At 47.9% G+C, this 25,754-nt stretch overlaps 1 protein-coding gene across 1 annotated transcript in view; it reads right to left on the bottom strand.

The window, feature by feature from the left end:
• Positions 1 to 25,754, bottom strand: part of CNOT6L (CCR4-NOT transcription complex subunit 6 like) — a 259,770-nt gene that overhangs the window by 35,201 nt on the left and 198,815 nt on the right. Inside the window, exons 6-8 of the mRNA XM_063919607.1 lie at positions 15,415 to 15,483; positions 7,349 to 7,506; positions 262 to 416 (exon numbers count right to left, since the gene is read on the bottom strand). Of these exons, the coding sequence (XP_063775677.1) occupies positions 262 to 416; positions 7,349 to 7,506; positions 15,415 to 15,483 (382 nt within the window). The remainder of the gene's footprint in view (positions 1 to 261; positions 417 to 7,348; positions 7,507 to 15,414; positions 15,484 to 25,754) is intronic.

The following is a 25,754-nucleotide window of genomic DNA, read 5'->3' as shown; positions in this document are numbered from 1 at the left end:
CTGCCGCACCAAGCAAAAAACTGATCTGACTGAGTCAGTGGGCAGGACTATATAGTGGAGGCCCCAATGCATCCTGGGAGGCCAGAAAGCTTGTGACCGTGTTGGTGCCATTTTCGCTGTCGCTCGACAATATCCCAATGTTATCCTGTGGATAATCCTGTGGACCCAGCTAGAGAAAGAAGGAAAAAAAAAAGAAAGAAAGAAAAAAAAAAAAAAACACTGGAAAATCTAAGTAAGATTATAAACACCTTTGTTACTTACTTCTCGGTTCTGAAAAATATTGCACACCCGTCCACGTGCTTTTTCTCTTGATCAGACATAATTTTGGCACGCGATTTTGGAGAAAAGAAACCATCATATCCACGTTCCTTTAATGCTGGCAGGAAAAGGGTATAGTATTGCTCGGTTTCAACTTCCTAAAACAAAAGTAAATATACTTTATATTTAGAATGCAGTTTAATAGCAAATTAGCGCTAATATTATGGAGAGGTTATTACAATCACACCTGCCTCAAAAATAAGTATTTACTCACCGGTAATTCCATTTCTCGTAGTCCGTAGTGGATGCTGGGTACTCCTTAAGGACCATGGGGAATAGACGGGCTCCGCAGGAGACTGGGCACTCTTAAAAGAAAGATTAGGTACTATATCTGGTGTGCACTGGCTCCTCCCTCTATGTCCCTCCTCCAAACCTCAGTTAGGGAAACTGTGCCCGGAAGAGGTGACATTACTAGGAAAGGATTTGGAATCCAGGGTAAGACTCATACCAGCCACACCAATCACACCGTACAACTTGTGATAACTATACCCAGTTAACAGTATGAACAACAACTGAGCCTCATTCAACAGATGGCTCATAACAATAACCCTTTAGTTAAGCAATAACTATATACATGTATTGCAGAAAGTCCGCACTTGGGACGGGCTCCCAGCATCCACTACGGACTACGAGAAATAGAATTACCGGTGAGTAAATTCTTATTTTCTCTGACGTCCTAGTGGATGCTGGATACTCCGTAAGGACCATGGGGATTATACCAAAGCTCCCAAACGGGCGGGAGAGTGCGGATGACTCTGCAGCACCGAATGAGCAAACTCAAGGTCCTCCTCAGCCAGGGTATCAAACTTGTAGAATTTTGCAAAAAAGTGTTTGATCCCGACCAAGTAGCAGCTCGGCAAAGTTGTAAAGCCGAGACCCCTCGGGCAGCCACCCAAGAAGAGCCCACCTTCCTCGTGGAATGGGCTTTTACCGATTTAGGATGCGGCAGTCCAGCCGCATAATGTGCAAGTTGAATGGTGCTACAGATCCAGCGAGCAATAGTCTGCTTTGAAGCAGGAGCACCCAGCTTGTTGGGTGCATGCAGGATAAACAGCGAGTCAGTTTTTCTGACTCTAGCCGTCCTGGAAACATAGATTTTCAGGGCCCGGACTACGTCCAGCAACTTGGAATCCTCCAAGTCCCGAGTAGCCCCAGGCACCACAATAGGTTGGTTTTGAATGAAACACTGATACCACCTTAGGGAGAAATTGGGGACGAGTCCTCAATTCTGCCTTGTCCATATGGAAAATCAGATATGGACTTTTACAGGACAAAGCCGCCAATTCTGACACACGCCTAGCTGAGGCCAAGGCCAACAGCATGACTACCTTCCACGTGAGATACTTCAACTCCACGGTCTGAAGTGGCTCAAACCAATGTGATTTTAGGAAATCCAACACTACGTTGAGATCCCAAGGTGCCACTGGAGGCACAAAAGGGGGCTGAATATGCAGCACTCCCTTAACAAACGTCTGAACTTCAGGCAGTGAAGCCAGTTCTTTTTTAAAGAAAATAGACAGGGCCGAAATCTGGACTTTAATGGATCCCAATTTTAGGCCCATAGTCACTCCTGACTGTAGGAAGTGCAGAAATCGACCCAGCTGAAATTCCTCTGTTGGGGCCTTCCTGGCCTCACACCAAGCAACATATTTTCGCCATATACGGTGATGTTGTTGTGCTGTCACGTCTTTCCTAGCCTTTATCAGCGTAGGAATCACTTCATCTGGAATGCCCTTTTCAGTTAGGATCCGGCGTTCAACCGCCATGCCGTCAAACGCAGCAAGTCTTGGAACAGACAGGGCCCCTGCTGTAACAGGTCCTGTCTGAGAGGCAGAGGCCATGGGTCCTCGGAGATCATTTCTTGTAGTTCTGGGTACCAAGTTCTTCTTGGCCAATCCGGAACGATGAGTATAGTTCTTACTCCTCTCTTTCTTACTATCCTCAGTACCTTGGGTATGAGAGGAAGTGGAGGGAACACATAAACCGACTGGTACACCCACGGTGTCACTAGTGCGTCCACAGCTATCGCCTGAGGGTCTCTTGACCTGGAGCAATATTTTTTTAGCTTTTTGTTGAGGCGGGACGCCATCATGTCCACCTGTGGCCTTTCCCAACGGTTAACAATCTGCGTGAAGACTTCTGGATGAAGTCCCCACTCTCCCGGGTGGAGGTCGTGCCTGCTGAGGAAGTCTGCTTCCCAGTTGTCCACTCCCGGAATGAACACGGCTGACAGTGCTAACACGTGATTTTCCGCCCATCGGAGAATCCTTGTGGCTTCTGCCATCGCCGTCCTGCTTCTCGTGCCGCCCTGTCGGTTTACATGGGCGACCGCCGTGATGTTGTCTGACTGGATCAGTACCGGCTGGTTTTGAAGCAGGGGTTTTGCCTGACTTAGGGCATTGTAAATGGCCCTCAGCTCCAGAATATTTATGTGCAGGGAAGTCTCCTGACTTGACCATAGTCCTTGGAAGTTTCTTCCCTGTGTGACTGCCCCCCAGCCTCGAAGGCTGGCATCCGTGGTCACCAGGACCCAGTCCTGTATGCAGAATCTGCGGCCCTCTTGAAGATGAGCACTCTGCAGCCACCACAGCAGAGACACCCTGGTCCTTGGAGACAGGGTTATCAGCCGATGCATCTGAAGATGCGATCCGGACCACTTGTCCAACAGGTCCCACTGAAAGGTTCTTGCATGGAACCTGCAGAATGGAATTGCTTCGTAGGAAGCTACCATCTTTCCCAGGATCCGCGTGCAGTGATGCACCGACACCTGTTTTGGTTTTAGGAGGCCTCTGACTAGAGATGACAGCTCCTTGGCCTTCTCCTCCGGGAGAAACACTTTTTTCTGTTCTGTGTCCAGAACCATCCCCAGGAACAGTAGACGTGTCGTAGGGACCAGCTGTGACTTTGGAATATTCAGAATCCAACCGTGCTGTTGTAGCACCTCCCGAGATAGTGCTACCCCGACCAACAACTGCTCCCTGGACCTCGCCTTTATCAGGAGATCGTCCAAGTACGGGATAATTAAAACTCCCTTCTTTCGAAGGAGCATCATCATTTCGGCCATTACCTTGGTAAAGACCCTCGGAGCCGTGGATAGACCGAACGGCAACGTCTGGAATTGGTAATGACAATCCTGTACCACAAATCTGAGGTACTCCTGGTGAGGATGGTAAATGGGGACATGCAGGTAAGCATCCTTGATGTCCAGTGATACCATGTAATCCCCCTCGTCCAGGCTTGCAATAACCGCCCTGAGCGATTCCATCTTGAACTTGAATTTTTTTATATATGTGTTCAAGGATTTCAAATTTAAAATGGGTCTCACCGAACCGTCCGGTTTCGGTACCACAAACATTGTGGAATAGTAACCCCGTCCTTGTTGAAGTAGGGGCACCTTTACTATCACCTGCTGGGAATACAGCTTGTGAATTGCCTCTAACACTGCCTCCCTGCCTGAGGGAGTTGTTGGCAAGGCAGATTTGAGGAAACGGCGGGGGGGAGACGTCTCGAATTCCAGCTTGTACCCCTGAGATACTACTTGAAAGATCCAGGGATCCACCCGTGAGCGAGCCCACTGATCGCTGAAATTTTTGAGACGGGCCCCCACCGTACCTGGCTCCGCCTGTGGAGCCCCAGCGTCATGCTGTGGACTTAGAGGAAGCGGGGGAGCACTTTTGCTCCTGGGAACTGGCTGTATGCTGCAGCTTTTTCCCTCTACCTCGGGGCAGAAAGGACGCGCCTTTAACCCGCTTGCCCTTATTGGGCCGAAAGGACGGTACCCGATAATACGGTGCTTTCTTTGGCTGTGAGGGAACATGGGGTAAAAATGTAGACTTCCCAGCTGTTGCTGTGGAAATGAGGTCCGAGAGACCATCCCCGAACAACTCCTCACCCTTATAAGGCAAAACTTCCATGTGCCTTTTAGAATCTGCATAACCCTCTCCTGGCAGAAATGGACATTGCACTTATTTTAGATGCCAGCCGGCAAATATCCCTCTGTGCATCCCTCATGTAGAGGAGTGCGTCTTTAATATGCTCTACGGTTAGCAATATAGTGTCCCTGTCTAGGGTATCAATATTTTCCGACAGGGAATCTGACCACGCAGCTGCAGCACTGCACATCCATGCTGAAGCAATAGCTGGTCTCAGTATAACACCTGTGTGTGTATATATAGACTTCAGGATAGCATCCTGCTTTCTATCAGCAGATTCCTTCAGGGTGGCCGTATCCGGAGACGATAGTGCCACCTTCTTTGACAAGCGTGTGAGCGCTTTATCCACCCTAGGGGATGTTTCCCAACGTGACCTATCGTCTGGCGGGAAAGGGTACGCCATTAGTAACCTCTTAGAAATTACCAGTTTCTTATCGGGGGAAGCCCACGCTTCTTCACACACTTCATTTAATTCCTCAGATGGAGGAAAAACAACTGGTAGTTTTTTCTCTCCAAACATAATACCCTTTTTTGTGGTACCCGAGGTAACATCAGAAATATGCAACACATTTTTCATTGCCTCAATCATATAACGTGTGGCCCTATTGGAAGATACATTAGTCTCATCGTCGTCGACACTGGATTCAGTATCCGTGTCGACATCGGTGTCTGCCATCTGAGGTAGCTGGCGTTTTAGAGCCCCTGATGGCTTTTGAGACGCCTGGGCAGGCACAGGCTGAGAAGCCGGCTGTCCCATATTTGGTATGTCGTCAAACCTTTTATGCAAGGAGTCGATGCTGTCGCGTAATTCCTTCCAGAGAACCATCCACTCAGGTGTTGACCCCGCAGGGGGTGACATCACATTTATCGGTATCTGCTCCGCCTCCACATAAGCCTCCTCATCAAACATGTCGACACAGCCGTACCGACACCGCATACACACAGGGAATGCTCTGACAGAGGACAGGACCTCACAAAGCCCTTTGGGGAGACAGAGAGAGAGTATGCCAGCACACACCAGAGCGCTATATACCACAGGGATCCCACTATAAATGAGTGTTTTTTCCCTTATAGCTGTATATATATATATATATATATATATATATATATATATATATATATATATATATATTGCGCCTAAATTTAGTGCCCCCCCCTCTTTTTTACCCTTATGTAGCTCGACACTGCAGGGGAGAGCCAGGGAGCTGTGAGGGAAAAATGGCGCCAGTGTGCTGAGGGAGATGGTCCCGCCCCTTTTCCGGCGGACTTCTCCCACTTTTTCTGGAATTCTGGCAGAGGTATTTTTACACCTATAAAGCCTTCCTGACTATATATGGTGTAGATTTGCCAGCCAAGGTGTATTATATTGCCCTCAGGGCGCGCCCCCCCCCCCCCCCCCCCCCAAGCGCCCTGCACCCATCAGTGACCGGAGTGTGAGGTGTGCATGAGGAGCAATGGCGCACAGCTGCAGTGCTGTGCGCTACCTTGTTGAAGACAGAAGTCTTCTGCCGCCGATTTTCAGGAACACTTCTTGCTTCTGGCTCTGTAAGGGGGCCGGCAGCGCGGCTCCGGGACCGAACGATCGAGGTCGGGTCCTGTGTTCGATCCCTCTGGAGCTAATGGTGTCCAGTAGCCTAAGAAGCCCAAGCTACCACCAATAAGGTAGGTTCGCTTCTTCTCCCCTTAGTCCCTCGCTGCAGTGAGTCTGTTGCCAGCAGATCTCACTGTAAAATAAAAAACCTAAAATATACTTTCTTTCTAGGAGCTCAGGAGAGCCCCTAGTGTGCATCCAGCTCAGCCGGGCACAAGAGTCTAACTGAAGTCTGGAGGAGGGTCATAGTGGGAGGAGCCAGTGCACACCGGTTAGACCTAAAGCTTTCTTTATAGTTGTGCCCAGTCTCCTGCGGAGCCGCTATTCCCCATGGTCCTTACGGAGTCCCAGCATCCACTTAGGACGTCAGAGAAAACACTGGTGATCTGGAACAAATGGTCTGTCTACAGATGGTGAGATGGCACTTGTTTGAGGCCATCAATGGCTTTGTACTGATGGTTTACATGTCGGTTTGCAGAGGGCTCTGGTTCTGTGCTGCAGTGCAGTATTCCAGATTTATAATAATGCAGCTCGAGATGCACAAGGAAGCAAAAAGTGAGGAGAAACTGCAGTCAATACACCATTGCTGGCCTTTGCACACAAGCGTCACACTTGTGTCATAGAAAGTGGCAGCGTAGTCTAGTGTTACAGTAATATATTCTGGTGTCGGGACCAGCAGACCTATGCAGTATTATACACCAAGTGAAAACATTGATCATTCAAATGCTTAATGGTTTCTCTACCTGGTCATAAATCATACGATTTTCAATGCGTCCATTATAAATGTTCCCCACCGACGATAGAGTAACACATGTACTACACACCCAACACTAGTCATTAACAACCTCTATCAATGGAATCTGCTATTGTTAAGCTGGCCAAATGCTGTGATCCAACCACTAGGCATGACTGCATTACCAGCCTGTAGGTCAAAGTGTAATTGGTCTCAAAACTAAATGGACATCCAAAACAAGTTTAAACGAGACTGAAAGCAGATTCTGTACACACACGCACCAGAGCAACGGTATCACCCAGTGTAAAAACAGGAAATACAGGTGACAGCAACACAGAGATCACTTTTTATTTTTCAAAAATTAACAAAGTAGTAAAGAAAGTTCACACTTTAGTTACAATGCAGGCACAATGACAAGGAAAAAGCAGGCAATGACAACAATTTAACACATTTAAAAAAAGCAGTATCAGTTCAATGACTAGGAGCCAACAGTACAGCAGACAGGGTGCACAGCCTAAACCCATTCCAGACAACAGATTTTGTTTTTAGTCATAGCTGCACAGATTAAGCAAACGATCCAAGGCAACAATTAGCAGACAACACAGCCAATTGTGTAATGAACTTTGGCCTGTATGTTCGTTCCTTAAAAAGCAACAAGTTATAGTAAAAAAAATTAGCAGACACCTAGTTTAATGCTGACCTCTGGAGGACTGAAATTGTAATGCATTCATACCAAACCCAGTAATGTGCTACAATTACAGTTTACTCACTTACCTGAAGACTAATGATATCTGCATCACAGCTGACTATCTCCTCCATGATACCTTTCTTCCGATACTCCCAGTTTAATGCCCATGAAGGACAATAGCCGTAAAGCTGCCGAGTAGCATACTTATCACACAGTACGTTGTAGCACATTACTGTGAAGGAAACTGGAAAACAAAAAAGGTTTATGTATTCTGGATTGTACATAAGTGGCAATAATTGGTGGCTTGGATCTACTTATAAGCATTTGATATTACATGTTTGCATGCAAAAATGGCTAAGTTCAACTAATGTAATTGTGCATTTTATTATCCATCGCATAGTAACAGCTACACTGCCAGCAGATCTACACGACAGCTACAACGCCACTATGTGTGGGTGCGCCCATTCCCAGCTCACACAGCAGGATAAAAATAAGATTTTACTCACCGGTAAATCTATTTCTCGTAGTCCGTAGTGGATGCTGGGACTCCGTAAGGACCATGGGGAATAGCGGCTCTGCAGGAGACTGGGCACAACTAAAGAAAGCATTAGGACTACCTGGTGTGCACTGGCTCCTCCCACTATGACCCTCCTCCAGACCTCAGTTAGGATACTGTGCCCGGAAGAGCTGACACAATAAGGAAGGATTTTGAATCCCGGGTAAGACTCATACCAGCCACACCAATCACACCGTATAACTTGGGATACTATACCCAGTTAACAGTATGAAATATAACAGCCTCTCAACAGATGGCTCAACAATAACCCTTTAGTTAGGCAATAACTATAAACAAGTATTGCAGACAATCCGCACTTGGGATGGGCGCCCAGCATCCACTACGGACTACGAGAAATAGATTTACCGGTGAGTAAAATCTTATTTTCTCTGACGTCCTAAATGGATGCTGGGACTCCGTAAGGACCATGGGGATTATACCAAAGCTCCCAAACGGGCGGGAGAGTGCGGATGACTCTGCAGCACCGAATGAGCAAACTCTAGGTCCTCCTCAGCCAGGGTATCAAACTTGTAGACTCTTGCAAAAATGTTTGAACCCGACCAAGTAACAGCTCGGCAAATTTGTAAAGCCGAGACCCCTCGGGCAGCCGCCCAAGAAGAGCCCACTTTCCTCGTGGAATGGGCTTTCACAGATTTAGGGTGCGGCAGTCCAGCCGCAGAATGTGCAAGTTGAATCGTGCTACAGATCCAGCGAGCAATAGTCTGCTTAGAAGCAGGAGCACCCATCTTGTTGGGTGCATACAGGATAAACAGCGAGTCAGTTTTCCTGACTCCAGCCGTCCTGGAAACATACTTTTCAGGGCCCTGACTACGTCCAGTAACTTGGAATCCTCCAAGTCCCAAGTAGCCGCAGGCCCCACAATAGGTTGGTTCACATGAAAAACTGATACCACCTTAGGAAGGAATTGGGAACGAGTCCTCAATTCCGCCTTATCCATATAAAAAATCAGATAAGGGCTTTTGCATGACAAAGCCGCCAATTCTGATACACGCCTGGCCGACGCCAAGGCCAACAGCATGACCACTTTCCACGTGAGGTATTGTAGCTCCACGGATTCAAGTGGCTCAACCCAATGCGACTTCAGGAAATCCAACACCACGTTGAGATCCCCCGGTGCCACTGGAGGCACAAACGGGGGCTGACTATGCAGCACTCCCTTAACAAAAGTCTGAACTTCAGGCAGTGAAGTCAGTTCTATTTTGGAAGAAAATCGACAGAGCCGAAATCTGGACCTTAATGGAACCCAATTTTAGGCCCATAGTCACCCCTGACTGTAGGAAGTGCAGAAATCGACTTAGCTGAAATTCCTCCTTTGGGGCCTTCCTGGCCTCACAGCACGCAACATATTTCCGCCATATGCGGTGATAATGGTTTGCGTTCACTTCTTTCCTAGCTTTAATTAGCGTAGGGATAACTTCCTCAGGAATGCCCTTTTCCTTCAGGATCCGGCGTACAACCGCCATGCCGTCAAACGCAGCCGCGGTACGTCTTGGAACAGACAGGCCCCCTGCTGCAGCAGGTCCTGTCTGAGCGGCAGAGGCCATGGGTCCTCTGAGATCATTTCTTGGAGTTCTGGGTACCAAGCTCTTCTTGGCCAATCCGGAACAATGAGTATAGTTCTTACTCCTCTCCTTCTTATTATTCTCATTACCCTGGGTAAGAGAGGCAGAGAAGGGAACACATACACCGACTGGTACACCCACGGTGTTACCAGAGCGTCCACAGCTATCGCCTGAGGGTCCCTTTACCTGGCGCAATATCTTTGTAGCTTTTTGTTGAGGTGGGACGCCATCATGTCCATCTGTGGCCTTTCCCAACGGTGTACAATCATTTGGAAGACTTCTGGATGAAGTCCCCACTCTCCCGGGTGGAGGTCGTGTCTGCTGAGAAAGTCTGCTTCCCAGTTGTCCACTCCGAGAATGAACACTGCTGACAGTGCTAACACATGATTTTCCGCCCATCGGAGAATCCTTGTGGCTTCTGCCATCGCCATCCTGCTTCTTGTGCCGCCCTGTCGGTTTACATGAGCGACCGCCGTGATGTTGTCTGACTGGATCAGCACCGGCCGGTGTTGAAGCAGGGGTCTAGCCTGACTTAGCGCATTATAAATGGCCCTTAGTTCCAGAATATTTATGTGTAGGGAAGTCTCCTGACTTTTCCATAGTCCTTGGAAGTTTGTATCGTGTGTGACTGCCCCCCAGCCTCGAAGGCTGGCATCCGTGGTCACCAGGACCCAGTCCTGTATGCCGAATCTGCGGCCACCTAGAAGATGAGCACTCTGCAGCCACCACAACAGCGACACCCTGGCCCTTGGAGACAGGGTTATCCGCCGATGCATCTGAAGATGCGACCCGGACCACTTGTCCAACAGATCCCACTGGAAGATCCTTGCATGGGACCTGGCGAATGGAATTTCTTCGTAAGAAGCTACCATCTTTCCCAGGGCTCGCGTGCATTGATGCACCGACACCTGTATTTGTCTTAGGAGGTCTCTGTCTAGAGACGACAACTCCTTGGACTTCTCCTCCGGGAGAAACCCTTTTTATCCTGTTCTGTGTCCAGAACCATACCCAGGAACAGTAGACACGTCGCAGGAACCAGCTGCGACTTTGGAATATTCAGAATCCAGCTGTGCTGTTGTAGCACTTCCCGAGATAGTGCTACTCCGACGAACAACTGCTCCCCGGACCTCGCCTTTATAAGGAGATCGTCCAAGTACGGGATAATTATTTCGGCCATTACCTTGGTAAATACCCTCGGTGCCGGGGACAGACCAACGGCAACGTCTGGAATTGGGAATGACAATCCTGTACCACAATTTTGAGGTACTCCTGGTGAAGAGGGTAAATAGGGACATGCAGGTAAGCATCCTTGATGTCCAGTGATACCATGAAATTCTCCAGGCTTGCAATAATCGCCCTGAGCAATTCCATTTTGAACTTGAACCTTCGTATATAAGTGTTCAAGGATTTAAATTTTAGAATGGGTCTCACCGAACAGTCTGGTTTCGGTACCACAACATTCTGGAATAGTAACCCCGGCCTTGTTGAAGGAGGGGTACCTTGATTTCACCTGCTGGAAGTACAGCTTGTGAATTGCCGCCAGTACTACCTCCCTTTCTCCGAGGGCAGCAGGCAAGGCTGATGTGAGGTAACGGCGAGGGGGAGTCGCCTCGAACTCCAGCCTGTATCCCTGTGATACTACTTGCAGAACCTAGGGATCCACCTGTGGGCAAGCCCACTGGTCCCTGAAGTTCCCGAGACGCGCCCCCACCGCACCTGTCTCCACCTGTGGAGCCCCAGCGTCATGCGGTGGACTCAGAGGAAGCGGGGGAAGATTTTTGATCATGGGAACTGGCTGTCTGGTGCAGCTTTTTCCTTCTTCCCTCGTCTCTGTGCAGAAAGGAAGCGCCTTTGACCCGCTTGCTTTTCTGAAGCCGAAAGGACTGTACCTGAAAATACGGTGCTTTCTTAGGCTGTGAGGAAATCTGAGGTAAAAAATTTTCTCCCCAGCTGTTGCTGTGGATACGAGGTCCCAGAGACCATCCCCAAACAATTCCTCACCCTTATAAGGCAGAATCTCCATGTGCCTTTTAAAGGCAGCATCACCTGTCCACTGCCGGGTCTCTAATACCCTCCTGGCAGAATGGACATTGCATTAATTCTGGATGCCAGCCGGCAAATATCCCTCTGTGCATCCTTCATATATAAGACAACGTCTTTAATATGCTCTATGTTAGCAAAATATCATCCCTGTCTAGGGTATTAATATCATCTGACAGGGTATCAGACCACGCTGCAGCAGCACTATTTATGCTGAGGCAAATGCAGGTCTCAGTATAGTACCTGAGAGTGTATATACAGACTTCAGGATAGCCTCCTGCTTTTTATCAGCAGGCTCCTTCAAAGTGGCCGTATCCCCAGACAGCAGTGCCACCTTTTTTGACAAACGTGTGAGCGCCTTATCCACCCTAGGGGATATCTCCCAACGTGACCTATCCTCTGGCGGGAAAGGGTACGCCAGCAGTAACTTTCTAGAAATTACCATTTTCTTATCGGGGGAACCCACGCTCTTTACACACTTCATTCACTCATCTGATGGGGGAACAAAACACTGGCTGCTTTTTCTCCCCAAACATAAAACCCCTTTTATGTGGTACTTGGGTTCATGTCAGAAATGTGTAACATTTTTCATTGCCGAGATCATGCAACGGATGTTCCTAGTGGATTGTGTATATGTCTCAACCTCGTCGACACTGGAGTCAGACTCCGTGCCGACATCTGTGTCTGCCATCTGAGGTAACGGGCGTTTTTTGAGCCCCTGATGGCCTTTGAGACGCCTGGGCAGGCGCGGGCTGAGAAGCCGGCTGTCCCACAGCTGTCACGTCATCCAGCCTTTTATGTAAGGAGTTGACATTGTCGGTTAATACCTTCCACCTATCCATCCACTCTGGTGTCGGCCCCACAGGGGGTGACATCCCATTTATCGGCCTCTGCTCCGCCTCCACGTAACCTTCCTCATCCAACATGTCGACACAGCCGTACCGACACACCGCACACACACAGGGAATGCTCTGACTGAGGACAGGACCCCACAAAGTCCTTTGGGGAGACAGAGAGAGAGTATGCCAGCACACACCAGAGCGCTATATAATGCAGGGATTAACACTATAACTGAGTGATTTTTACCCCAATAGCTGCTTGTATACACATATTGCGCCTAAATTTAGTGCCCCCCCCCTCTCTTTTTAACCCTTTGAGCCTGAAAACTACAGGGGAGAGCCTGGGGAGCGGTCTTCCAGCTGCACTGTGAAGAGAAAATGGCGCCAGTGTGCTGAGGGAGATAGCCCCGCCCCTGTTTCAGCTGACTTTTCTCCCGTTTTTTTCATGGATTCTGGCAAGGATAATTTATCACATATATAGCCCTGGGACTATATATTGTGATGATTTGCCAGCCAAGGTGTATTATATTGCCCTCAGGGCATCCCCCCCCCTAGCGCCCTGCACCCATCAGTGACCGGAGTGTGAGGTGTGCATGAGGAGCAATGGCGCACAGCTGCAGTGCTGTGCGCTACCTTGTTGAAGACATAAGTCTTCTGCCGCCGATTTTCCGGAACACTTCTTGCTTCTGGCTCTGTAAGGGGGCCGGCGGCGCGGCTCCCTGACCGAACATCGAGGTCGGGTCCTGTAGTCGATCCCTCTGGAGCTAATGGTGTCCAGTAGCCTAAGAAGCCCAAGCTACCACCAGTTAGGTAGGTTCGCTTCTTCTCCCCTTAGTCCCTCGCTGCAGTGAGTCTGTTGCCAGCAGATCTCACTGTAAAATAAAAAACCTAAAATATACTTTCTTTCTAGGAGCTCAGGAGAGCCCCAAGTGTGCATCCAGCTCAGCCGGGCACAAGATTATAACTGAGGTCTGGAGGAGGGTCATAGTGGGAGGAGCCAGTGCACACCAGGTAGTCCTAAAGCTTTCTTTAGTTGTGCCCAGTCTCCTGCGGAGCCGCTATTCCCCATGGTCCTTACGGAGTCCCAGCATCCACTTAGGACGTCAGAGAAACAAAGAAAGCTTTTCCCCTCTATGTTCTTCTATGATAAAGATTTGACACCACAAGTGCATTAACGTAAAGGACAGTCTAAAGCACATTGAAGAAAAAAAACAAAAAACAAACCCACAAATCTGACGCCCAATGCCTATTATTGTAAATTCCAACATTCCTAGATATTCAGATAGTTGCATTCACCTCTATTATAGAATGTACTGATTTTTAAAAGTTCCCTATATGATTGAAATTAGTGCATTTATGTTTTAGTTTCTATAGTTTATACTAGAACCATCAATGAATTGTTTGACAAGAGATTTAGGGGTATATTCAATTAGGGTCAAAAGCTGCAGTCTGTCGAAAAGACGGCAGTTTTCGACTTTAAGGTCGAATCATGATTTGACCTATTCAATCACAGCTGTTTTTATTCAACAAGTCGAGGAATGCGACTTGGCAAATAGTATGTGAATCTGCGGTATAGCTGCCGATTCATGTACTTTTGAGGGAAACAGGGCCAAATTCAACAGGATTCGGCCCCGTTTCCGACCATCTCAGTCTGACATAAAAAAATGTCGGACTGAGATGAGGGAACTTAGTGGAGATGGGGGGGGGGGGGGGCCGCTAGGGAGAAGGGGGACAGCCAGACGGGGGAGAGCAGCGCTGGAGGATGTCACAGCCGCCGCTCACAGCAGCGTGAGCAGCGGCTGCGATGCGGGACAGGGAGCGGAGGGACGTGGAGACATGAGACAGGGCGGTGGGCTGCAGAGCACTACCTCTGATGGGTGCCCCCCCGGCCAGGCTCCCAGCAGCGCACCCCGGCTGCCGCCTGACAGGTCCCCCCTGGCCACTGCTGACCGGGAGAGGCTGAGAGACGGGGAGAGCCGCAGGCAGACGGGAGGAGAGCAGTGCTAGAAGCTATATAGCCGCTGCTGTAGCGCTGCTCTCCCCCGTCTGCCCGCGGCTCTAAGCTCCTGCATCTCAAATCGACTTTTTCTAAAGTCGAATTGATAATGCATTGAATAGCCCAGGTCAGATCCATTCCGACAAATGGATGTCGGAATGGATCAGACTTCAATTGAATATACCCCTTAAAATCACTAACATTTGTGTAAAGTACTCTTATTCAAATAGGCACAATGAAGTCAAACATTTTGCTTTTAATTTCCAAAAGTAAACATTATATAGTGATGTTTCAAAACCTCCATTTTTGCACTGTTAATCTGCCTAGATCAGGTTCTTTGAGGTCTACTAATACTGCTAATGAGTGGATTAGAAACCTTGATTTGTATTCTGTAAGCAGTCTTAAAAGCAGAGAAAGCTTAAAACCCCATAGCCCAAATCTTTCCTTTCCTATTTTCAGCAGAAATGTAATATGCTGCGATTAATGTTTAACTAAGGGTACCCATCAACTCAAAGACCATCTTCAGATGCCATTGATACCGTGGGGTAAATTTACTAAGACAGGAGTTCTATTTAAGATGGGATGTTGCCCATAGTAACCAATCAGATTCTACTTCTCATTTATCTAGCCCCTTCTAGAAGATAATACCTGGAATCTGATTGGTTGCTATGGGCAACATCCAATCTTAAATAGAACTCCCATCTTAGTAAATTTACCCCCGTGAGTGCAGTTATGTTCTAAACCACATTTAAATCTATGCTAAAACAGGACTAAGAAAATAGGAGTACATCTGATGAATTTAAACCAATGGCAAACTGCTCAAGATGTTAGTTATGCACTTTCATTCAGCAGGTGCCAATCCTTAGCAGATAAACATCAAAATAACTTCTCAAAGTCGTGGACAGGTTTCCCATTAGAAGACAAATACAGCAGTAGACAGACTTGCAGTCCCTTAAACTGTTGCTTTACACTGACCTGTCTCCTAGAAGCACAGAGTTGTTGAGTAAGAACTACTTTGATGAACAATACAGAGACCTCATCGGGCACTGTCCTTCCCATCAAGCTCAAACTAGACAAGTAAAAAGCTCAGAGCATGTTTAGAATTAACCAATTAAAAAGCAGAAACCAGAATAAATACCTGAGGGGAGAATTTGGTCTCGTTCTTTTAATGTAATCCATGGTCTCTGAGGAAGCTGTTCTGGATGAACTGTAATGTACAAATAATAGTTATGGTAAAACTGCTGATAATGTTATTTCTCCTAAATCCACAGGATAACATTGGGATATGACGACGCAACAGCGTATTTGCACCAATCGGTCAAAGCTTTCAGCCTCCCAGCATGCAACGGTCCCGTCCATATATCTCCGCCTCCTGGCTCAGGCAAATCATTTGTTTTTCCAAAGCTCAATGCAGGAGCATCATAGAGAGCCCTAATCAGGCGAGAAGAACACACATGCACATCCTTCCGTACAAGGTGGGAAAGGTTAGTGAGTGAAGGGGTCCTCAAATCAGACGCGTCAGGGTGGCATCCCTGTGGACTTAGGAGAAATAATGTTATCAACGGTAAGTTTACCATAACGAATATTTCTCAGGTAGGGTCCACAGGTTATCCACCGGATAACATTGGGATGTCCAAAAGCAATTTAGTGGTGGGGACGCTCCTGATTTGACAGGAGACTCCTTTGCCCAAAGTCAGCGTCCTGAGAAACAAAGGCATAATGTCTACTGAAAGTGTTAATGGAAGACCATGTGGATGCCTTACATATCTGTTCTGCAGTAGCACCACGTTGTGCTGCCCATGACAGACCTACCTTACGTGTAGAGTGAACAGAGATCTTAGCCGCCACAGGGAGATCAGCTTGAGAGTATGCTTCTGAAATGGTTATCTGAAGCCACCTCGCCAGTGTCTGCAGGCCATCATCTCTTGTGAAAACCGTAGAGAACAAAGTGTGTGTCTTTCTGATGGCACTAGTACGATCCACATAGAGCCTTAAGGCACGGACTACGTCAAACGATGCATCTCCCGCGGAAAGGTCTGGCCCTGGAAGGCAGGGACTACAATTTCTTCGTTAAGGTGGAATTTAGAGACCACCTTAGGAAGATACCCAGAGTTGGATCCGAGAACCGTTATCTGGATTAAAAAAAGAAAATAAAAATTAAGAAAAGGAAGGCGACATAATGCCCTGAAAATCGGAAACTCTTCTAGCTGAAGCAATAGCCAGTAGAAAGAGAACTTTAGCTGTCAACCATTTAAGATCCACTTGTTTAAGTGGTTCAAATGGGGCAACTTGAAGAGCCTTTAGGACTAAACTTAAGTCCCAAGGCACTGTAGGAGGAACAAAAGGAAGTTGAATGCGCATTCCCTGGGGAAAAAAGTGCACACATCCTGTAGGTAAGCAAGTTTCTTTTGGAACCATACAGGTAATGCTGACACTTGCACTCTCAAGAAACCCGTAGACCTTTGTCCATTCCTGCCTGAAGGAATGCCAGGACTCTGGAAACTCTGAACGTCCTAGGGTCAAATTTCCGGTCACTGCACCATTGAATATAGACTTGCCATATTCGGTGATAAATGCGAGCTGAGGAAGGTTTCCTTGCTCTCAGCACAGTTTGAGTTATCTGTTGTGAGAATCATCTTGCTTTCAGGATGGAAGTCTCAAGAGCCACGCCGTCAAAGACATTCGACCCAAGTGCTTGTGATAGCAAGGACCCTGAGGCAGTAGATCTGGACTTTGAGGGAGTAGGAATGGAGCATCCATCAACATCCTCTGCAGATCTGTGTACCAATGTCTTCTGGGCCAAGCCGGAGCTATTCGTATGACGGCCCTTTTCTTGTTTTACCTTTCGCATTACCCTGGGTAACAGGGCGATTGGTGGAAACACATAAGCCAGACAAAAGTCCCACCTCACTGACAGGGCATCCACAAAGATCGCTCTGGGATCCTTTGTTCTTGACCCGTATGCGGGAACTTTGTTGTTCTGGTGTAATGCCATGAGATCTCTCTCTGGTAACCCCCATTTGTCTACCAGATCTTGGAAGACCTCTGGGTGTAAAGCCCATTCGTTTGCATGAATGGCGTGTCGACAGAGAAAATCCACTTGCCAGTTTAGGACTCCCGGAATGAACACTGCGGACAAGGCTGGAAGATGAAGTTCTGCCCATTTTAATGTGAGACGGATGACGTTGCCCAATTTATGAGCCAACCATGTCTCCTTAAACAAGCTATTGTCTGTTGCAGATGACACTGAAGCAATTACTGAGACTGTGCAGGATTAATAAGTTGTCGTGGAATGGAAAAATACCTTTCGCCTGCTGACAGATAACATGCCATCACCACCATAATTTTGGTGAATATTCTGGGAGCTGTGGCCAGTCCAAAAGGTAGGAAATGAAAATGATAGTGGAGGATAGCAAACCTGAGATAGCGCCGATGAGACAGTGCTATAGGAACATGTAGGTAAGCATCCTGGATATCAAAGGATACCATAAAATCCTCCAGATCCATGGCCAAAATAATGGAACGTAAAGTCTCCAAATGAAACAGACACCCAAATGTACTTGTTTAGTGCTTTGAGATTGAGTATGGGCCGGAACGACCCATTTGGCTTCTGGACTAGATAACAGGTTGGAATAAAAACAATTGTCCTCATTGAGCAGGAACTGGAATTATCACTCCTGACTGAAGAGACTTCTGAACTGCCTCTTGCAAAGCCCTGGCCTTCGTTCCCACTGAAGACGGGCTGGTACAAAAAAAAAACCTTTGAGGAGGGTGTTTCTTGAAAGCAAACGCATAACCGTGAGATACCGCTTCTTGCACCCAGGCATCTATGGAAGACTGCTGCCAGATCTGTGCAAACTGAAGAAGTTGGCCTCCCACCCTGGGTTCCCCCGGGTGGATGCCCACACCATCAGGCTGATGGCTTATCTTCTGATTTTGAAGCTGGTCATCTGCTAGCCCGATGCTTTTTAGTCTTACCAGACTTGTTGGATTGGAACGGTTTGACTTAACCCTTTCCTTTCGCTTTTCCTTGATTCCAAAAGGGCCAAAATGCTGGAAATCTAGGTTTGAATGTGTGTGTGGAAGGAAGCTTCACTTTCTTGGAGTCTGCTTCTGACTCCAAAATACTGTTTAATTCTTTACCAAAAAGAATCACCAGTAAAATACAGAATTGTACCCATATCCAAGGCTGCTTCTTCCATAAACGTTGCCGCCTGTTTGATATGTGCAAAATGAGATTCTTGCCCTCCAGATGCCATTGGAAGATCCTCCTCCAATGCACCAGCCCAGACTGCCACTGCCTTTGCCTTCCAGGCTGAAGCTATGGGTGGTCTTATGATTGCCCTAGACAAGGAAAAAATGGTTTTAATTAGACTTTTAGTTCTCCTATCCGTGACATCATTTAAAGATGTTGACAGAAGGTAATGTAGATTTTCGCATCAGTCGAATGACATGCATATCTACTTTGCGAGATACCTCCCCTTTTAAACAGTCCCCAGCCGGAAGAGGATAACTGGAATTCCATTTCCTTGGAATTCTAAACTTCTTACTGGGCGTAACCCAATCCTCTTGCATAATTTTCACCAGCTGTTGTGACCCAGGAAACTCAGTCCTAGCTGTTTTAGGACAGCTAAACACAGGTGCCTTGGATTTTAACATAGGCTCTGCCGCCTCCTCTAAGGAAAGAAAAGCTTTCATTACACTTATCAGCTTAGGTATGTCTACCAAGCAGAGTCCTTCCTCCTTGTCTTCGTATGCAAACCCCGGAGTGTGACGAGTCCTCATTCTCCAACGAGTCCTCATCTGAAATGTGTAGACTGAAGATTTTGTTTCATGTCTATGTGATTTACTTACCACCGGCCTTTCAGCCTGGTTTTGTTGAGAGGTTGCCGCTTCCCCTGCTGAATGTAACAAACCCCAGGTGGAAGATAGCATGTAAGGGTTAACAGCGTAACCTATCCCTGGTATTGGAGCTGGCATTATCGGCTCAGCTTTACTAGATAATGTCTGTGGAAAAGTAGCCAATGGGGCTTAAACGTGAACCTGTGCCTGCCTTGGATTATTTAAAAAGCTTCGGTGACAGCTAAAACAATTTGCACATAATCCATTTTGAACCAGATCCTGAGGGGTTAACCTAGCTTTGCAAGACCAACATGAAATGAGTGTTGGTGCTGCTGTGGAAAGTGTATTTTCCTCACCCTTGCAGATCTTAGACATGATAAATAAATCACATACCTGTACAGTGTTACTACACAATTTGTGACTGCAATCACTTTAAAATTTGTTAAAGTGACACACAATCCGACCCTACCCTGCTTAGCACCAGCACGGAGGATCAGAATCCAGATAAAAACCGACAGAATTATAGTAAAGTCAGCAGTCACAGTTTATACATTAGTATAATAAGCAAAATGAGCACATAATCAACTACAAATAAATTTTAAGTATGTAGGAGAAACATATTACTGCATTACCTTATATAGGAGTTTTAACTGTATTCAGTCGAAAGAAACCAGCAGCAATAGTTTACAGACTCATATGCATCAAGCACTTATCCAACTATTCGTACTCAAAAGGTAGATAGAGACTTAGTGCTGTATTACCTGGATCAGGAGAGTGGGATACAGGGAGACTTCACCCCGCTTCCAGGATCGATCAAAACGTTAGTGAATGCTGAGTGGATCCAGACGCTAATAGTGTACACACTTGTGAATCTACAGTGAACAAAGACGCCCAAGTGAACACTGACACACTAGTCACACAGCTGCCTATGCTGCGACTGGGTCCTTTTAGATACACAGCATCTCAGAAGGAAGCGGGAACTCCGTTCATGGCGGGAAACTCGGAGGAAACTAGTCATGAACCGGGGGGGAGGGACGACCAGGGGAGCGTCCGACTCCCCACTGTTAACATCAACCCTAGGTATTGTGGCCTCATACTACCCCTACAGCCTATGATCATAGGGCCTCGCGTTTGTGCACCCTAGGTGGCAGCCGCGTCAGTGTCAGTGTTCCCCCTCTAAGCGGAACCAATGCCTTACTTTCTCCCCTTGCTCCGGCAACAGCCTGGTAACGTCTGCTAGACTTGCTAGTACATCCTACACCGACGCCTGCCGAAACAGCACTGTACATGTGGGTAAGCGTTGTCGCAACCCGGCGGGGAGTTGTTGGAGCGACTCTAAGGCACGTATAAGACACTTTATTGACAAAATCGCTCAAGTAGAAGAAAAAAAAAAAAAAAAAGATTTTACTTACCGGTAAATCTATTTCTCGTAGTCCGTAGTGGATGCTGGGGACTCCGTAAGGACCATGGGGATAGACGGGCTCCGCAGGAGACATGGGCACTTTAAGAAAGAATTTAGGTTCTGGTGTGTCCTGGCTCCTCCCTCTATGCCCCTCCTCCAGACCTCAGTTAGAGAAACTGTGCCAAGAAGAGCCGACAGTACAAGGAAAGGATTTTGGTAACCCAGGGCAAGATTCATACCAGCCACACCGTATAACAAGTGAGAACAACCAGTTAACAGTATGATAAACAACAGAGCATCAGGTCAACCCTGATGCAACCATAACATAACCCTTATTGAAGCAATAACTATATACAAGTATTGCAGAAGAATTCCGCACTTGGGACGGACGCCCGGCATCCACTACGGACTACGAGAAATAGATTTACCGATTGAGCAAACACAAGGTCCTCCTCAGCCAGGGTATCAAACTTGTAGAACTTTGCAAAAGTGTTTGAACCTGACCAAGTAGCCGCCCGGCAAAGCTGTAATGCCGAGACCCTTCGGGCAGCCGCCCAAGAAGAGCCCACCTTCCTAGTGGAATGGGCCTTAACTGATTTTGGCAGCGGCAATCCAGCCGCAGAATGAGCCTGCTGAATCGTGTTACAGATCCAGCGAGCAATAGTTTGCTTTGAAGCAGGAGCACCAAGCTTGTTGGAAGCATACAGAATAAAAAAAAAGACTCAGTTTTCCTGACCCTAGCCGTTCTGGCTACATAAACCTTCAAAGCCCTGACCACATCAAGTTACTCTGAATCCTCCAAGTCAGTAGTAGCCACAGGCACCACAATAGGTTGGTTTATATGAAAGGATGAAACCACTTTTGGCAGAAATTGTGGACGGGTCCGCAATTTTGCTCTATCCGCATGGAAAACCAGATAAGGGCTTTTATGCGACAAAGCCAACTGACACACGCCTAGCCGAAACCAAGGCTAATAGCATGACCACCTTCCACGTGAGATATTTCAACTCCACCGTTTTGAGTGGTTCAAACCAGTGGGATTTCAGGAAACTCAACACCACGTTAAGATCCCAAGGTGCCACTGGAGTCACAAAAGGGGGCTGAATATACAGCACTCCCTTTACAAACGTCTGAACTTCAGGTAGAGAAGCAAACTCTTTTTGAAAGAAAATGGATAGGGCCGAAATCTGGACCTTAATGGAACCCAATTTTAGGCACAAATTCACTCCGGACTGTAGGAAGTGAAGGAAACGGCCCCGCTGGAATTCCTCCGTAGGAGCATTCCTGGCCTCACACCAAGCAACATATCTTCGCCATATACGGTGATAATGTTGAGCTGTCACGTCCTTCCTAGCCTTTATCAGCGTAGCAATGACCTCATTCGGAATGCCTTTCTCTGCTAGGATCCGGCGTTCAACCGCCATGCCGTCAAACGCAGCCGCGGTAAGTCTTGGCACAGACAGGCCCCCTGTTGCAACAAGTCCCGTCTTAGAGGAAGAGGCCACGGGTCCTCTGTGAGCATTTCTTGCAGATCTGGATACCAAGTCCTTCTTGGCCAATCTGGAACAATGAGTATTGTTCTCACTCCTCTTTTTCTTATTATCCTCAGCACCTTGGGTATGAGAGGAAGAGGAGGAAATACATAGACCGACTGGAACACCCACGGTGTCACCAGGGCATCTACAGCTATGGCACAATACCTCTGTAGCTTTTTGTTGAGGCGGGATGCCATCATGTCCACCTGTGGCAGTTCCCGCCGACTTGTAATCTGTGCGAAGACTTCCTGATGAAGTCCCCACTCTCCCGAGTGGAGGTCGTGTCTGCTGAGGAAGTCTGCTTCCCAGTTGTCCACTCCCGGAATGAACACTGCTGACAGTACGCTTACGTGATTCTCCGCCCAGCGAAGAATTCTGGTGGCTTCCGCCATCGCCACTCTGCTCCTTGTGCCGCCTTGGCGGTTTACATGAGCCACTGCGGTGATGTTGTCTGACTGAATCAGAACCGGTTGGTCGCGAAGCAGGGTCTCCGCTTGACTTAGGGCGTTGTAGATGGCCCTTAGTTCCAGGATGTTGATGTGAAGGCAAGTCTCTTGACTTAACCACAGACCTTGGAAATTTCTTCCCTGTGTGACTGCACCCCAACCTCGGAGGCTTGCGTCCGTGGTCACCAGGACCCAGTCCTGAATGCCGAATCTGCGGCCCTCGAGAAGGTGAGCGCTCTGCAGCCACCACAGGAGTGATACCCTGGCCCTGGGGGATAGGGTGATTAACCGATGCATCTGAAGATGTGATCCGGACCACTTGTCCAGCAAGTCCCATTGAAAAGTCCTCGCATGGAACCTGCCGAAGGGAATGGCCTCGTATGATGCCACCATCTTTCCCAGGACACGAGTGCAGTGATGCACTGACACATGTTTTGGTTTTAATAGGTTCCTGACCAGTGTCATGAGTTCCTGAGCTTTCTCCATCGGGAGATAAACCGTTTTCTGGTCTGTGTCTAGAATCATGCCCAGGAAAGGCAGACGAGTCGTAGGAACCAACTGCGACTTTGGAATATTTAGAATCCAGCCGTATTGCCGTTACACTTCCAGAGAAAGTGCTACGCTGATCAGCAACTGCTCTCTTGATCTCGCTTTTATGAGGAGATAGTCCAAGTATGGGATAATTGTGACTCCTTGCTTCCGCAGGAGTACCATCATTTCCGCCATTACCTTGGTAAATATTCTCAGTGCCGTGGAGAGACCAAACGGCAACGTCTGAAATTGGTAATGACAATCCTGTACCACAAATCTGAGGTACGCTTGATGAGGTGGATAAATGGGGACATGAAGATATGCATCCTTTATGTCCAGAGACACCATAAAATCCCCCGCTTCCAGGCTTGCGATGACTGCTCTCAGCGATTCCATCTTGAACTTGAACCTTTTCAGGTATATGTTCAGGGATTTTAAATTCAATATGGGTCTGCCCGAACCGTCCGGTTTCGGGACTACAAACATGGTCGAATAATAATAACCCCTTCCTTGTTGAAGGAGGGGAACCTTGACCACAACCTGTTGAAGATACAATTTGTGAATTGCAGTTTACACTATTTCCCTCTCGTGGGGGGAAGCTGGCAGGGCCGATTTGAGGTATCGGTGCGGGGGCAATCTCCTCGAATTCTAGCTTGTTTCCTTGAGATACAATCTCTATTGCCCAGGGATCCAACTGGGAGTGAACCCACTTGTGGCTGAAATTTCGAAGACGTGCCCCCACCGGGCCTAGCTCCGCTTGTGGAGCCCCAGCGTCATGCGGTGGATTTTGTAGAGGCCGGGGAGGACTTCTGTTCCTGGGAACTAGCTGTGTTGTGCAGCTTCTTTCCTCTGCCCCTGCCTCTGGCAAGAAAGGACGCACCTTGGACTTTGTTTTTCTGTGATCGAAAGGACTGCATTTGATAATACGGTGCTCTCTTAAGCTGTGAGGAAACATATTGCAAAAAATGTGACTTTCCAGCAGTAGCTGTGGAGACCAGGTCCAAGAGACCCTCCCCAAACAATTCCTCACCCTTGTAAGGTAAAACCTCCATATGCCTTTTTGAGTCGGCATCACCTGTCCATTGCCGAGTCCACAGGACCCTTCTGGCAGAAATCGACATAGCATTTATTCTAGAAGCCTGTAGACTAATGTCTCTTTGAGCATCTCTCATATATAGGACAGCATCTTTAATATGCCCTAGGGTCAATAATATAGTATCCTTGTCTAAGGTATCAAGTTCCTCAGACAGGGTGTCCGTCCACGCTGCCACAGCACTACACACCCAGGCCGACGCGATCGCCGGCCTCAGTAAGGTACCTGAATGTGCATAAACGGACTTCAGGGTACCCTCCTGTTTTCTATCCGCAGCATCTTTGAGGGTAGCCGTATCCTGTAACGGCAGGGCTACCTTCTTGGATAAGCGTGTTAAAGCTTTGTCCACCCTAGGGGAGGATTCCCAGCGTAACCTGTCCGTTGGCGGGAAAGGATACGCCATAAGAATCCTTTTGGAAATCTGCAGTTATTTATCTGGAGATTCCCAAGCCTTTTCACATAACTCATTTAGCTCGTGTGAGGGGGGAAAAGTTACCTGTGGCTTCTTTTCCCCATACATATGTACCCTCCTGTCAGGGACTGGGGTTTCCTCTGTGATGTGCAACACATCCTTAATTGCTATAACCATATAACGGATGGATTTAGCCAATTTTGGCTGTAATTTTGCATCATCGTAATCGACACTGGAGTCAGAATCCATGTCGGTATCCGTGTCAACAATTTGGGATAGTGGGCGCTTCTGAGACCCTGTCGGCCTCTGCGACATAGGATCAGGCATGGGTTGGGACCCTGACTGTCCTGAGGCTTCAGCTTTTTCTAACCTTTTATGTAAGGAATTAACATCATCATTGAAAACCTTCCACATATCCATCCAATCAGGTGTCGGCGCCGTCGGCGGAGACACCACATTCATTTGCTCCCGCTCTTCTTCCACATAGCCTTCCTCATCAGACATGTCGACACAAGCGTACCGTAACCACAGACACAGGGAATGCCCTTTTTGATGACAGTTCCCCCACAAGGCCCTTTGGAGAGACAGAGAGAGTATGCCAGCACACACCCCAGCGCTATAACCCAGGAATAACACAGTAACTTAATGTTAACCCAGTAGCTGCTGTTTAAATTGTGTTTTTTGCGCCTAATTTATGTGCCCCCTCTCTTTTTACCCTCTTCTACCGTGAATCTGCAGGGGAAAGCCTGGGGAGCTTCCTCTCAGCGGAGCTGTGGAGAAAAAATGGCGCTGGTGAGTGCTGAGGAAGAAGCCCCGCCCCCTCGACGGCAGGCTTCTGTCCCGCTTAAATATGCATTTTCTTGGCGGGGGCTCATACATATATACAGTGCCCAATTGTATATATGTTTACTTTTGCCAAAAAGAGGTTCCAAATGCTGCCCAGGGTGCCCCCCTGCGCCCTGCACCCTTAGAGTGCCTCGAGTATGCGAGGTGTGTGGGAGCAATGGCGCACAGCTGCAGTGCTGTGCGTTACCTCAGTGAAGAACGGAGTCTTCTGTCGCTGATTTGAAGTCTTCTTGCTTCTCATACTCACCCGGCTTCTGTCTTCCGGCTCTGCGAGGGGGACGGCGGCGCGGCTCTGGGATCTGACGGCGAGGGTGAGATCCTGCGTACGATCCCTCTGGAGCTAATGGTGTCCAGTAGCCTAAGAAGAAGGA

The sequence above is a fragment of the Pseudophryne corroboree genome, chromosome 1 (assembly GCF_028390025.1).
Source record: "Pseudophryne corroboree isolate aPseCor3 chromosome 1, aPseCor3.hap2, whole genome shotgun sequence".
NCBI lineage: Eukaryota > Metazoa > Chordata > Amphibia > Anura > Myobatrachidae > Pseudophryne > Pseudophryne corroboree.
The sequence above is the reverse complement of the archived record's forward strand: the minus strand, read 5'-3'. Positions and strand labels throughout refer to the sequence as shown.